The following is a 14052-nucleotide window of genomic DNA, read 5'->3' on the forward strand; positions in this document are numbered from 1 at the left end:
TTTCATGCATTGAAGCATCTAAGATCAGCTTGTGTTGCAAGCCTACTAGTTATTGAGCTACACAAGGATCGAGTGCGGAAGTAATCAATCATCATCAGCGATAATGTCAATTGTAATCGCAAGCATGATGATTTATGATGATGATATTTATGGCGTCTTTCTCCACTCTCAATGGCTAGCCGTTTCGATTCGAGAGTGTTGTTGGCCCGTTGCGGCGCACTACCGCACTCCGAATAGACGAGGAGGGTCTAACAGAGCACTTTGAGGCAAGCGGTGTCGCGTTTATTCTGTCGACCTTGATGGACTGGGCGCTAGAAAAGCCAGAAAAGGGGTGCCATGAGAGGAAGTGAAAGAAAACGGTGTGAGCCACACTATCCATGATCCATGGCATGATGGCATCCATATGATGGCCGAGCCCCGAATCCCGCCCACAAGCACAAAGCCTCAATCCGACCCTTCAAAGGAACAGTCCAATCCCACTACCGAGCGCTAATTGTAAGCTGGGACGCTAAAGTTACAACACAACGGTTCCCGAATTCCACGTATTCAAGGCTTCAGAGTGTATCTTTTATAAGATTAAGCTTCTGATTTGAGGAATTATGATGAGATAATGAAGCTTATCGCGTAATTGCCAAAGACTATGTTGCTCTGTACGACATACTTGGATTCCAGGGAGGTGTTCTGATTCTCAAGGGAAAGAGGATGGAAGAGAGGAGAGCTTAGAGGAGGATCGAGCCAGGATCCATCGTCATCTTCCAACGTTCCGGTTCCCCATGTGGGAGATGGAATAGCCTTCTCTCATAGGCATGGATACTCTGACGATTTCCAAGAGTTTCGGTTGAATCAAGCTCACACCGCTCTGAGCACGTCTTTCCAATGCAATGCAGTTCCCTTCGCATCTCGCCCTTTCTTTTTCTTGGCTGGCTAGTCCATAGGTGATGGAAGACAGGGTAAGCTAACCAAAGATAAGCCAGTATACAATCCAGCCTATCCGATATGCAACTCGATTTATCCCTGGCACGTTGACGATGGCCCTATGGTAGGACTTGCTTGGCCTATGCTATGTTTCTGAGTCTAGGTTTTTGTCGCTGGGTTCCCCGTGTAACCCTCTTGACCTTTAACTGGCATGACTATGACTCTGCCCCCCCTTTCTTCTTGCGCTGTCATGTCTACCAATTGCTTGGGTGACTTGGCCCGTCCGCCCTGTTCTTAGCACCGAGGCATAGTGTGTACACGGAAAGTGAGCAATCAGGCAAGCAGGTGAGCAGACAGGTGAGGAGGGAGGTTCACCGTATTTGTCTGTGTGTACGGAGTACTGTATGTATAATGATTATATTGGTCTGGAAGGCACAACGTGGTATGTCGGTCAATCTCAGTTCGAGACATTGTCCTTTAACGACATTAATTTTTGGTCATGTGCACAGGTGGTGTATCAGAATAAGTTAGACCTCGGAACATTTCATCAGAGTTGAGGTTGAGTTGAATGTGTTGCATTAGGCCGGTGTCTCCCTGCAAACTCAACTTTGTCTCCCTTGTATCGATCAAGTCTTGAGCCTTGGGTAACACCTCTCAACCACCTAAACTTGGACTCTGCGTCTTGCTGCATAAGGAGGACATGCCTAGCATGCTCACACACTCACACACCATCAGGGCCTAACCATTCGCCTCCCCCTTGACCATGGAAAACCCCACTCTATCAAGTTGCAGTGGATGAAAATCATACACCCCTCCCCCCCCGTCCCCCAGTCTCTCCAGTATCCACCCCGGTCTGTCTGTCGTCCACAGTAAAAATTGAGAGGGAAAGGGAAAAAATAAATTTAAAAAAAAAAAAGGGCTGTAGGGAGACGGAAGGGTACGTACCCCAGTCCAAGGTTCCCAGCGTTGGGAAATCCCTGGTCTCTCTGCTGTATGTACAATACAGGCCCCAGTATCGTTGGATGCTGGTCCCATCAAATCAACGGTTCAGTCAATCACTTACTCACTTTGGTCATCACCCTGCCTGTCTCTGCCCAGACTCCTCTCCTGAGTTGCACATTGGAGATTGACAGCGGATCAATATGAGGAGAGGTGTAGATAGAGTGAGTACATAACGTACTGTATGTAATATCTGCCTGTTACAGGGACGAGCACGGGCACACAAGCACAGGTACAGGACCTTAGTGGGCTGTTAGGACTAGGCTTAGTGAAGCTCACACAGACGCTTTCGACTCGGTCAACACAACACAGTGGAGGCCAGCAGGCAGCGCCGTACAGCGCAGCAGAAGAGGCCCTAGGCCAGTAGGTACCTACAGGCATTAACCTCAGCACAGGCTACAACGCAGCACAGACTTTAGTACTGACACTGACACTGCCAGAAGATCAGCTCGTGTCAAGTGTCAAGTAGAGACGCTCCAAATAAAGAAATAACTTAAGGTATAGTCTTGGCTGGTCACCCCTCCGCCATAATTTCCCGGCCCCAGGGCAGCCCAAGAAGACACCCCCAAGTCACAGACAGAGAGAGCCCAACGGAACCGTAACAGCAACCGCCCAGGCTCTGGCTCAGCGCACCGTCGCCGCATACAACTTAAGACTCTTCCGCTGCCCGCGTCCAAGCACCAGCAGCTTCCATTCAGTCTCTTCTATTCTGTGATCTAGCTTTCTTGACGTTAGCTCTCTTTTTTCTACAAAGTCTCGAGTCTCGCCCGCTCCCACGCGCGCCAAAAGAGGACGCCATCATACTTTGAAGCTTCTGCCCTCCCTTGCCCAGTTCGCTCTACCAACTGGACTGCGCCAGGAGGAGATTGCCCTATTTTTTTCTCTATCTTTTTTTAACCTTCTGGTTCCCGGGCTATCATACAGCCACCGCCCCAAGCTGCCACCTACTACCTCCCAGTACTCAGCTACCTTTTTCCACCACAGGCTACTTATTACTACTTGGACTCCCCCCTTTTTCCATCTCAACTATCTTTTCTACCCCTCCCGCTCCACCACCAACTTTCCCATTGACAACCTAACTCACCTCTTTGCCTTTCTCACTTCTTGTCTGTCATAACAATCTACTTTCTTCAAAGAAGCCCTTTGGCACTCTACTCGAGAGAGACGATTATTCTACTCTATCAGCGTTACTCAGACTGCTCCCATCATACACTCGACAACCAAGCGCTGCTCAATTGCAATTCGCCGATCAATTTGCGACAGAGCTGAAATTCCGACCTTTGTCGCGTTCCCTTGACGTTGGGTGACTCAGCCAGTTCGACCTCGATCCTCGAACTCCCTTCTTGGAACCTGTTACTCAAAGAGCCTGCGGTCTCCCGGAATTTTCATCGTTTTCCATTCGAAATTGCGCCTGATCGAGATCTCCTCTGGAAAAGACCCATTGAACTTTCGGCAGTTTCGGGTTTTATCACATCGACGCAAGGAAACCCACCAAGCGCAGGACGTTGTTGGTGTTGACACGCTATCGAAGGAGGTGTTTGTAGCTTAAGCTACCCCAACCTGATCGACCTGTGGTTCTCGACGGACTGCTTCATTCTCTTCAATCACCTGGACCAGTGGTTCTGCGCTGTGCTGCAGCTCTGTGCCTGTCAAAGACGAACGCCCTGTTTTGCTTGATCCAGCGACCCCAAGGCGGCCCCAAAGGAGCCACCTGCATATCCCGCCCTCTGCCAGCTCACCACGCTGCTGCGAACTTGGCACATCATCACGCCTCGGATCGGCCTTGTCAGGACCTACCCCGTCACCCGCGTGCTGCTCAGCATCACTACCCTCGTGTGGTCCACTCAGCAACACCACAGGCTTCTTGCGTCCCTGCATCTGCATTCATTACGTGCGGTCGACACTGCCCTGGCTCTTCTGGCATCCTATCTGACACTGGCTGCACCCCAGAGTGACAGCTGCTCCACGAGGGATCGGCTTCCGCAGCCTCTTCCCCGCAATTTGCGTCTCTTATCGTTACCCTCAGGCCAGACGTCCCACCATGGCTCCCCATTCTGACTGAGCTTTTATATACGTCGATGCAACCTTCGAGTGCGACCTTTCTCGCCCTTATAGTGTAATCACAACTCTCAGCACGACCATGTCTTCCAGCTTTGATTCAGACTCAAACTCCGCATTAACAACTCACAACCTATCCGAAATGTCCTCATTAACACGCACTCAACTAGGTCAGGTCCAGACAGCCTTTCCTTCACAAACACAACCAGTCCCCATTCCCATGTCAGCTATCAGTGCTTCATCAGGAGCCTCAAACTCACAAGAAGGCTCACCACTTATGTCTCCCGACGCCGCTGTTCTAACTACATACTCCTCCGTCCAGCCCTCGCCTGAGCCCATGCGAGGTAGGGAGGAGGAGGTTTTCCCTTCAAGCTTTCAGTTGCCCGAATCTGTGCTGTCCCGGAAGACGAGTACAAACTCTCTTGGATACAATGCCATGTCTGAAGTCGCCAACAACAGCAAAGGAGGTCTCATCCGCCGATTCTCAAACCGAGCCCACCGATTTACTGGCAGAAGACGACCATCCTCTGGTGCCCCTACCAGCCGTGACGGAAGTGTTGGCCCCAGCATTCTCAGACGCCGAAGTGACAGTAACGCCACAGCCCCCCAGGAGAACAGCGCCCTGACGGATACTGATGAGGAGCCTGAGGTCATCCCTGATGACTGCATATCTGTGGTTGGACTTGATGGTGCTACCAACACCTCATCCGCCAACAGCACTCATGGATCCATCAGCGCAAGCGCTGGAGCTATGGCTGGCCCAGTGCTTCCGGCCGAGCTTCGCAATGGATGCCCAGTGAGAAAGGTTTCGAAGAAGAGCCGACCCAAGAGAATCAACCTTGTATACGAGACCGAATCCAACAAGCTTTCCTGGGATGCCACCCGACCTCAAAAGTCTCTCCATGTCGATGAGATTAGAGAGATCCGAACTGGTTCAGATATCCAACAGTACATCATCGACTACGGCCTGGGCGAGGAGGCAGCCAAGTACAGCGACAAGTGGTTTACTATCATTTACACAGTTCCCGAGAACTCGAAAACAAGATTTCTGCACATTGTTACAGACAACACTAAGAGCTTGTCACTTTGGACAGAATTCTTGGACGCCATGTTGAGATACCGTCAAGAACTCATGACATCGTTGATGGCATTCAACGACCGTGCTGTTGCCCAGTACTGGCAAACAGAAATGGCCAAGGAGTTTGGTGACCAGATTCGCAGCCCCGAGCAAGAGGAGATGAACATTGCCGGAGTGAAGCGTGTGTGCCAAAACCTTCACATTTACAGTTCGCAAGCGACCCTGGAAGTCAACTTTCACTTGTCTGATTCGCGACGACGACAAAAACTAAACTTTAGGGAGTTCAAGGACTTTGTTCGACGCATGAAGCAAAGGACCGACGTTCAACGAATTATCCGTGGCTTTGCCGCCAACCCCGAGTTCGGTCTTACCTCGACAGAATTCCTCACCTTTCTCCGCGACGTCCAAGGCGAGGATGTTGACTCCAACCGCGTTGCCTGGGAGAAGCTGTTCTCTCGGTTCTGCCGTAAGTACCGCAATGATGAGGTCGACCTTCAAGAAAACGCCGAGATTATGTCCGAAGCCGCCTTTGTTGGTTTCTTGACGTCAGAGCATAACGATGTGATCCAACCCGAGCCTCAAAACATTGTCCTGGACCGCCCGATGAACGAGTATTTCATTTCAAGCTCCCACAACACCTACCTCCTCGGTCGCCAAGTTGCTGGTCAGTCTAGCGTTGAGGGCTACATCTCAGCTCTTGTCCGGGGATGCCGATGTGTTGAGGTCGACTGCTGGGACGGCTACAACGGTCAGCCCGAAGTTAATCATGGCCGCACCATGACGACTTCAATCAGCTTCAAGGAGGTTATGACCACCATCAACAAGTACGCTTTCGTCAAGTCCAAGTACCCCCTTTGGATTTCACTCGAGGTCCATTGCAGTCCGGCCCAACAGGCGACAATGACGGAGATCATCAAGGAATGCTTCGGTGCACGACTGGTCACGGAGACTTTGGAGGCGTTCCCCGATAAGCTTCCTACCCCTTCCGAACTGATGGAACGTGTCCTCATCAAGGTCAAGAAGCCTCAGATTAAGGAAGAGCCTGTTTCCGTCGGCAATGACTTCCGTGGTCGACGAAGGGGCAACAGCCTCAACTCACCTATGATGCGACCCTCGGCTCCCGATGGCACTCCTTTGATGCCCTCTCAGTCCCTTCCCCAGAGCCCTATGTTGACGCCCAGCCACTCCTCGCGAAGATTGGTCAGCAAGACCCGTGTCAACACTATCACCGAGGGCCGTGTTCAGGATATGATGAGCAGCAGCACTAGCGACAACGAGAGCGCAGGTGAACAGCCAGCCAAGAAGGCCCCCAACAAGACTGTCAAGGTCCTTGGTGAACTGGGTGTCTACTGCGCTGGTGTCAAGTTCTCTGGCTTTGACACAGTGGACGCGAAGCAGTACAACCACATCTTCTCCTTCATGGAGTCTAGCTTTGCCAAGCATTCCCGCGCTAAGGACCAAAAGATGGCACTTGATATCCACAACATGCGTTACATGATGCGCGTCTACCCCGACCGAACCCGCATCACGTCCAACAACTTCGACCCCCTTATCTACTGGCGACGCGGTGTCCAGATGGCCGCTCTCAACTGGCAGACATTCGACCTCGGAATGCAGCTCAACCGTGCTATGTTCGATGGCAAGGATGCTTCTGGCTACGTCTTGAAGCCCGCTGAGCTCCGAGACATTCAAGTTCTCCCCTACAACTCCGACATTGCCGAGGGCAAGAAGGAGCGCAGTGTTGTCTCGTTCAGCATTGATGTCATCTCTGCCCAACAGCTTATGCGACCTGCCAACCTTCCCGCCAATAAGTCTATGGACCCCTACGTGGAGATCGAGATTTTCCACGCCAACGACAAGCGTGACAAGAAGGAGGCTGATTCCAATTTGGTCATGGAGCACGACTCGCCTCTCAAAGTCCAGACTGAGGTGATTCGCGAGAACGGCTTCAACCCCATGTTCGACAAGCAGTTCAAGTTCAAGGTTACCACCAAGCACCCTGATCTGATCTTCGTTCGCTGGTCGGTCAAGCTCTCTAGCGATGGCGAGAGCTACAATGAGCGCCCTGCCGTCGCTACTTACACCGCCAAACTCACCAACCTCAAGCAGGGTTACCGTACCCTGCCTCTACTCAACCACGCTGGGGACCAGTACCTTTTCTCTAAGCTCTTCTGCAAGATTAAGGTCGACTCGGTCCAGAAGATGTTGATCGATGCTCCTCGCCGCACCCAAGACGGAAACAAGCTCAACCGTCTTGGTGGCAAGGTCTTCAGCCGAATCAACACCAGCCCTAAAAGTACCATTGAAAAGTCTAGCTCCGAGAAGACGAGCTTTGACAGCTATTGATTACCAACTGAGTCACAACTATCTCATCTGTACGAACACTATTTTCAACCTTCTTGGATATAATTCTTTTTATACCATTCACTTCTCGATCGATCGATACTGAGCCTGACGAAGCTGGATCTGGACGCTGCTTAAGTCTAATATCGACATGGATCTTGGGCAAAGGGTACCCGAAGCCATCCCATGATGTTAGTCACACACATCTTTCTTCCATGATCCCAGGAGGATCCTGGCGCGACACGCGATGGGACTGAAGGGATCTGTGACTTGATGGATGGAGCCTGCGCCATTACTGTTTACTTTGTTTCTTTTTCTTTTCTTCTTCTTTTCATTTATTTCAAGGCAGGGTTGAAGCGTTTGAATAACCCTTTTAACAGTACCCTCTGGTACACGACGATTTCCTTAAAAATACGGCGCATGAAAAAAACAGTTAAAGATGGACAAATACCCCCTTTAGCGTGGACGGTGTTGGTCATTATTGGGATTCTATGTTTATATTATTTTTATGATCGAGGCATTGAAGCTGCCTCGATGGATCAAAGGAACAGGACGGGAATGAAAAGCAGTCTGCATACACCACGCTTGGCCGTGATTTGGGAGCGTCAGGGAAACTTGCATTGCACAGAGGATTACCGGAATTCACGTATTATAGATCGGCACAAGGCAGGGGAGCCAAACACTTGGGAAATTATCTCTTTTCTGCTGAAAGCACTCTCACTTTACTTGGCCCACAATCTCTCTCTCATCTCTTGACTCTGTTGTTGATTCTGCTACAATCTGATGTCATCAATGTCACCTGGCACGGAAGACGAGATGATAGGAAGAAAGGCTATTGCACGGGCATAAGGGAGGTTGGAATGGCAGGTGGAGAAGATGGAGATATCCCTCACTTTTTTTGAGGCCTCTGAGATGGGACAATGGATCGACATAGGGAAATCATGATATACACATACCGGTGGCTCACGCTACAACAAACAAAACAAACAAACTACTAGGCCACCCCCTCAATCTGGGGATAGGCGAAAGTTCCCTTTAGCCTTTAGTGGAAGAGGTCTTCTTGGCCTTGCCTCAAGGGCGAAGAGGGGATTAATGAGAAATGAACTATTTTACAAACACATGAATCTCGGATCAAGTTTGTGACTCGTATTCTCGTATTTTTACCCCTGTTCCTTAACAAAATAGCTATAAACCAATCTCCACAAGTCCAACCTCCTAATCCCAGCGATGAAACTGCCTCGTTCTTATTTTACGGTTCTCACTAAAAGGCGCTCGTTCCATATTCGTCTCGTCTTCCCCGCAGGGTCCCCCCCTCTCCAATGCTGATCTTGTAAGATCGTCGCTGGGGGTGTGCGCCCGTTGAGAAGAGCATGTCGTGTAGAATGAGAATGAGGCTATTCTGAGTTTCTGGGAGAGGGGGGTTGGATAGTGGAGTTGAAGATGCCATTTCAGCTCGAACCTTGCAAGCTTTGTAAACGTTCATGTCAACCCCGCTTGGATATGGACGAGAAGGGACTTGAGATGTTTAGTTTCATCTCAAAGCGTAGCATTTGTAACGTTTCTTTATGAATATCGTCTGAGAGTCATGATGAGCGACATAAACCCCCTTGTACTGGAAAAGATACCCCAGACTGATACTTGTCTGTCAGCTCTTGAACTCGCCAGGGATGCTTTGCCTATCCCAATCCTGAATCATTCTCTTCGAGTCTATCTTCTAGCTCGGTATATCGCCGAGAAAGAAGACTCTCCCTTCAAGTCTGGAGATCAGAGTCCACTTCTCTTCGTAGCAGCTATTCGTCATGATATTGGAGCAAGCCATCTCTACAATGGAGAGCAACGCTTTGAGATCTGCTCTACCGACTGCGCAAAGGCCCATCTCGTCAAAAGCGGCTATTCTGAAGCTGCGTCACATCAAGTCTGGACTGCCATCGCAGTACATACGTCACCAGGCATAGCAGAGCGAATAGATCCCTTGTCGCGTCTCATACGCCTCGGCGTGTTGTCTGACTTTGGATCGAAAGATTACAGGACACGTCTAGGCGTTGACGGATACTACACCGAGATCGAAAAGCTTCTGCCGAGATTAGATGCAGAGAAGTGCCTTGGTGACGCAGTTGTCAGTCAAGCGAAGGGGATACCACATGTGGATAGTCTCACTTGGCCAAATGACGCCAAGTTCCCTGCTGCGAGCTGGCCTGGGATACTCCTGCGGGCACATGCCGAGAACCCAGGGCATGACGGCGTCAATCCAGTGTTCTGAAACACGCCAAAGTTCTCGGTTGACAGGCGATATCATTGTCGTAGGGAGTGAGATTGGCGGTGTAACCCTTTTTTCCCCCCCTCGAAAGTGACATGGCGATGATCAAGGGGTGTTGGTGTTGTAGATCTCATAAACGTGGACGATCTCAACTCGGCAGTTTTAGACTAATCACACGAGTCACGCTTGGCAAAAGAGCAGATCTATAGTAGATATACCCCCGCAGATCCATAGGAACGGGTACTGTAGAAGTCGAAATAATATTGGATATCAGATCATACATCATAGACTAAAACTGCACCAAAAACGTATTGGATAAAAAGTAATCTGTACCGAGAATGATAAGAATAATATGATGATCGAACATGAAAATAAAAGAATAGAACAAAAAACTCCCCATCTCGTGACAAGAAACGTTGAACGTCGAGGAACCTCATTCATTTCATTCGCTTTCGAAAACACAACCCTCCAATGTTCTAATCCACTCCTTCGTCCTGGAACTTTGGTGTCCCTGAACGGCTGATATTGCTCGGTGTTCTACTAAGAGGACTGCTCTGTGAGCTTCCCTTTCGAAGCATGCCGCTCGCTCCGCCGCGCCCCCAGTTACCGTTAGTAACGACTTCAAGAGCGCGAGCCTCAGCGTCGTCACGACGTTGAGCTTCTGATGTGAAACTTGGACTTAGCTTGCCGTTTTCTGGCTCTGGGTTATTTGTGTCGATAAAGCCATCGTCGTTATCACTGTCCAAGTCTGCAAGCTCGTCGTCTACTGTTCGACCTCGAGGGCTAAGTCGACTCATGGGTACGTTTTGCGTTGCGTCGGCGTAAAGGTTAGGATCACGGCCCAGAACTCGATCAGCCTTACTCATCGTCTTAGGTCCTGCGAGCTTTGGTCCTGGAGCGAAATGCCGTCCTGCACCTGTAGGTCGTTCGGGAACATCAGGAATATCATCTGGGGATCCCCAACCGGCGTTAACCTCGCGAGCTCGTTGTTGTTCTCGCTCAGCTTTAAGTCGGTCCCGCGCCTCAAGCCATTTGCTGCTAGCCTCCCATGTCCAGCCATCTCCAGTTGTGTTGGACACAGGGAAGAACCAAAGCGCAGGTGTAGGTCCAAACAGATGTAACAAGTTGCGTTTCCAGCCAAGATCGAAGACATTGGGAAGCTTCTCAGAGTCCTGTTCGTCGAGATACTCCTCGTATCGTCTTTGTCGTTGTTCTCGTTCTCGCTGAGCGTACGAAAGCTGAACAGGGTGAGAACCATCAGGGGGATACGACCGTCGCTCCTCGCCCTCTTCAGGTCGAGTGATACCAGGCAGGGCGTTTGTGTGAAAGTCGACGAATTGGCGAGCAGCTTCCGGAACGTTGTTTGCGGGATTGTGAGCAGAGTTGTAGGTCTTGCGCAACGGCGAAAGGTATCGTGTCTTTTCGAGACACTCGATCGTAGTCTGTCCACAGCGAGCCAGATGAATATGCCATCCTGTAAAAGCACCCACAACGAGACCAATAATTCCGCTGATGACGCTCAACATGATAAAGTTGACGGGCAGGAAAGTATCGATGTATTCCTGATCATCCAGCGCCTCGTACCAAACCCACGACCCACTGACCGCGAATGACCAGAAGCAGAAAACCGTGGTATAAATAAGGAACAGGAGGAATGCCTTGTGGTTGCGCAGGCCGATACACGTTGCCAGCCAGGGGCAGTGGTGATCCATCTTCAGAACACATCGTCGACATGTCGAGCAGTGGTGCGCACGATCAGGCTTGCGAGCCTGACACTTCTTGCAGAATCGAAACTCGCCGTTACTCTTGACTGTAAAGGAGGTGCCCTGCGGAGTATTTTGTGTCGGAAGGAGTCCGTAACCCATATCGTTCGTCGTCGAGCCGGGAGGTGTAAAGACAGCGGTAGTGTAGCACCAGTTGAGCATGATGTAAAGTACAACGCCTATTATCGAGGAACCGGTGCCTGCGAAGTTGTTAGATGGAAGCAGCAGCATCGCCGCAGTCCAGACGTACCTATCCAACTACTCTTCCTGCTGGCATTACCGATACACACAACCACCCAAACCGCCCATGATGTTAGACTGTACACGAAAGCCAGTGGAAAGTATGTCGCAAAAGTACAACAGCAACGCTCAACCTTGCGCGCCCATCTCCGAGCTGTCGCCATTGCGCCCGCGTATATCTCGTCCCTGTAACCTGGAGCCAGTCCAAACACTATCTCGCTGATCACTCGTGCAATGAATACTCAGATCTCTATTCGAACCGTCTCGTCATAGCGTTGTTCCAGCGTAGCGAACACAGGGGTATCGTTTAGTCGATCTTGAAGAAAGCCGTTATTCGACAGCGGAATCCGGGGAAAGGCCAGAGGAGAAGATAGCAGAAGACTTGACTGCAAACGCTCAATATCGCAGGTGTCTTTTGACGCAGAATATACAAAATTATTAGATGATGAAAGCAAAGTTGAACTGGTGAAATACCCTGAAATTAATTACGAGAGTGTTGTCTACTACTCTCACTGTATTGTATTGGATTAGAGTGAAGCTTAGGTCATCAGGGGTCAATGGGTTCCACATTTAGCTCCGCTCCGGTTCTAAATATACAACTCCGCCTCTTGAACGCGTAAACCCAACGTGCATCCGCTGCGGCTGCTGTAAGTTGAATCAATGCAATGCTACATAATCTTACAGTGGACGAAGTGTTCAAGACTTCACAGCAATTGATGTGTACATAGGCATCTTCAATTGTTCAGCTAGCTAAGCTCAGGTACATTGCCCAGTAGTCTCCCAAGCTAGCATCTCAAACTTGCCAATCTCATCAAATTCGTTCTCCGCATGAGTCCCTCCGCAATCTACCAGTGAATATCCTGTCCGGCGTAAGGGTCTCCTCCGTTGATCTTGGGATTCTCCTTCTGCTGAACGAGGTCTGAGCCAGGGCTAGGGCCTTTGCCAAAAGTCTTTGACGTCTCATAGCGAACGGTGCCATCTGGGTGTCTCTCCTTGACATCAACCATGCTGGCGAGAAGCTGGTCCATGTAGGCGTTGAACTGCTCCGACTCTCGGATCTGGCACTTGTTGCTGTTGGACTCGACATGCTGGGTGATCGAAGCAAGAGACCCAAAGGTGTTGAGACAGTAGGGGCAGCGGTACTTGCTCGTAGAGTGAGCCTCAGAGGTGAGGTGGGCGATGAGCCCCTTCGCTGTCTTGAACGCCTTGCCACATCTCCCCAAGCGACAGTTGAACTTTTGGGTATACTCGCAGTAGAAGCGGCCCACATTGAAGTTGGGATGTTTGGGGTCGAACTCGCTCATACGCTCAAAGATAGTTCTGGCGCTGGGGGCAGTGACTTGCTTGAGCTGCTCCTGAGTAGGGCGCTGAGCTGCAGGAGCATCTGGGAACAGATTCTTGCCCTTGTTCCAGCTGTTGTCATTCTTGTCCTTGACGGGCTGGAGTGCGGTAGAACTAGATTCGCCAAGGCTGGGGAACTGACTCTGCTCAATAGTAAAGGGAGGAGGAATGCCTCCGGTTGACTCCCAGGGAGCATCAGGAAGACCCTTGTCCGCACCCTCGGGCATGTAACGTCCGTAGTTGTTCTTGAGAGGCTCTTGGGTCAGAGCAGTGAGAGCCTTGGAGAATCCCATCTTCTCCTCACGCATGGTCTCAATAGTTTTGATACTGAGAATGTGACACTCTTTCTCGACGTGAGATACGAGTCCCCCAACTCGAACGAAAGGACCTTTTCCACATCCTGTACAATAGAGGTTTTGTTCCTGGGGATGATCCTGCAGAGGAGTTAGCAGGGCAATACAGGAGAAGAAGAGACGAAACCAACCTGCTGAATGTGGGTGATTTTGGCGGCTTCGGTGTGAAAGTCACGACTGCAGAACTGGCAGTGAATATGCTTAGGCTTGCCTTGGGCGCTCATCTTTTCTTTGTGCTCGTGGAGTTCCCGCCAAGTTATGAAGATTTTCTTGCACGGCTCACACCAGAACCTGTTGCTGGTGAGGGTGCCAGACCCCGTTTTATATTCGGAGACTTCAATGGCTGACACGCCATGGGATTTGTGTTTGACAGCTGCCATATTCTGTTTGGTGAAGAGGGAGGCGGAAAGATTGGTGTTTGTCCGCGTTAATGCGGATGGATGCAGATATGGAAATGGAGAGATGCAGGAAGGAGGGTGAAAACGGGAATTTATATCCAGGTGAAAACGCAGGCAACAGGTAAACAAGAGCGCAGTGATTCACTGTCACTGCGAAGCCCTGCAAATGTGCGGAATAAGGATGTTAACGTGCTTGCAAAGACGTGTGAGGGGACAATGAGTTCGAGGGACAGAAGGGGATCAAGACAAGGTAAATCACAATGGATCAAACCAACGAAAAGATGGAAGGCGCAATAGCCTCAGAATC

The 14052-nt window shown here is 50.4% G+C and overlaps 3 protein-coding genes across 3 annotated transcripts; 1 reads left to right on the forward strand and 2 right to left on the reverse strand.

Annotated features, from left to right (window-relative positions):
* Positions 1-4114: 4114 nt before the first annotated feature.
* J7337_006581 (uncharacterized protein) lies at positions 4115-7396 on the forward strand (the record flags this gene model as incomplete). Its single annotated transcript, XM_044824243.1, has 1 exon — positions 4115-7396. One exon carries the CDS (start codon positions 4115-4117, stop codon positions 7394-7396), a length of 3282 nt encoding a protein of 1093 aa, XP_044679900.1.
* Positions 7397-10126: 2730 nt separating this feature from the next.
* On the reverse strand, positions 10127-11817 carry PFA3 (palmitoyltransferase for Vac8p; the record flags this gene model as incomplete). The annotated part of the gene is made up of 2 exons (XM_044824244.1): positions 10127-11613; positions 11664-11817. 2 exons carry the CDS (start codon positions 11815-11817, stop codon positions 10127-10129), a joined length of 1641 nt encoding a protein of 546 aa, XP_044679901.1.
* Positions 11818-12498: 681 nt separating this feature from the next.
* On the reverse strand, positions 12499-13571 carry J7337_006583 (uncharacterized protein; the record flags this gene model as incomplete). Its single annotated transcript, XM_044824245.1, has 2 exons — positions 12499-13428; positions 13479-13571. The coding sequence occupies 2 exons, from the start codon at positions 13569-13571 to the stop codon at positions 12499-12501; spliced, it is 1023 nt and encodes a 340-aa protein (XP_044679902.1).
* Positions 13572-14052: the final 481 nt, after the last annotated feature.

This window comes from Fusarium musae, chromosome 5 (genome assembly GCF_019915245.1).
Source record: "Fusarium musae strain F31 chromosome 5, whole genome shotgun sequence".
In the NCBI taxonomy this organism is placed as follows: Eukaryota; Fungi; Ascomycota; class Sordariomycetes; order Hypocreales; family Nectriaceae; genus Fusarium; species Fusarium musae.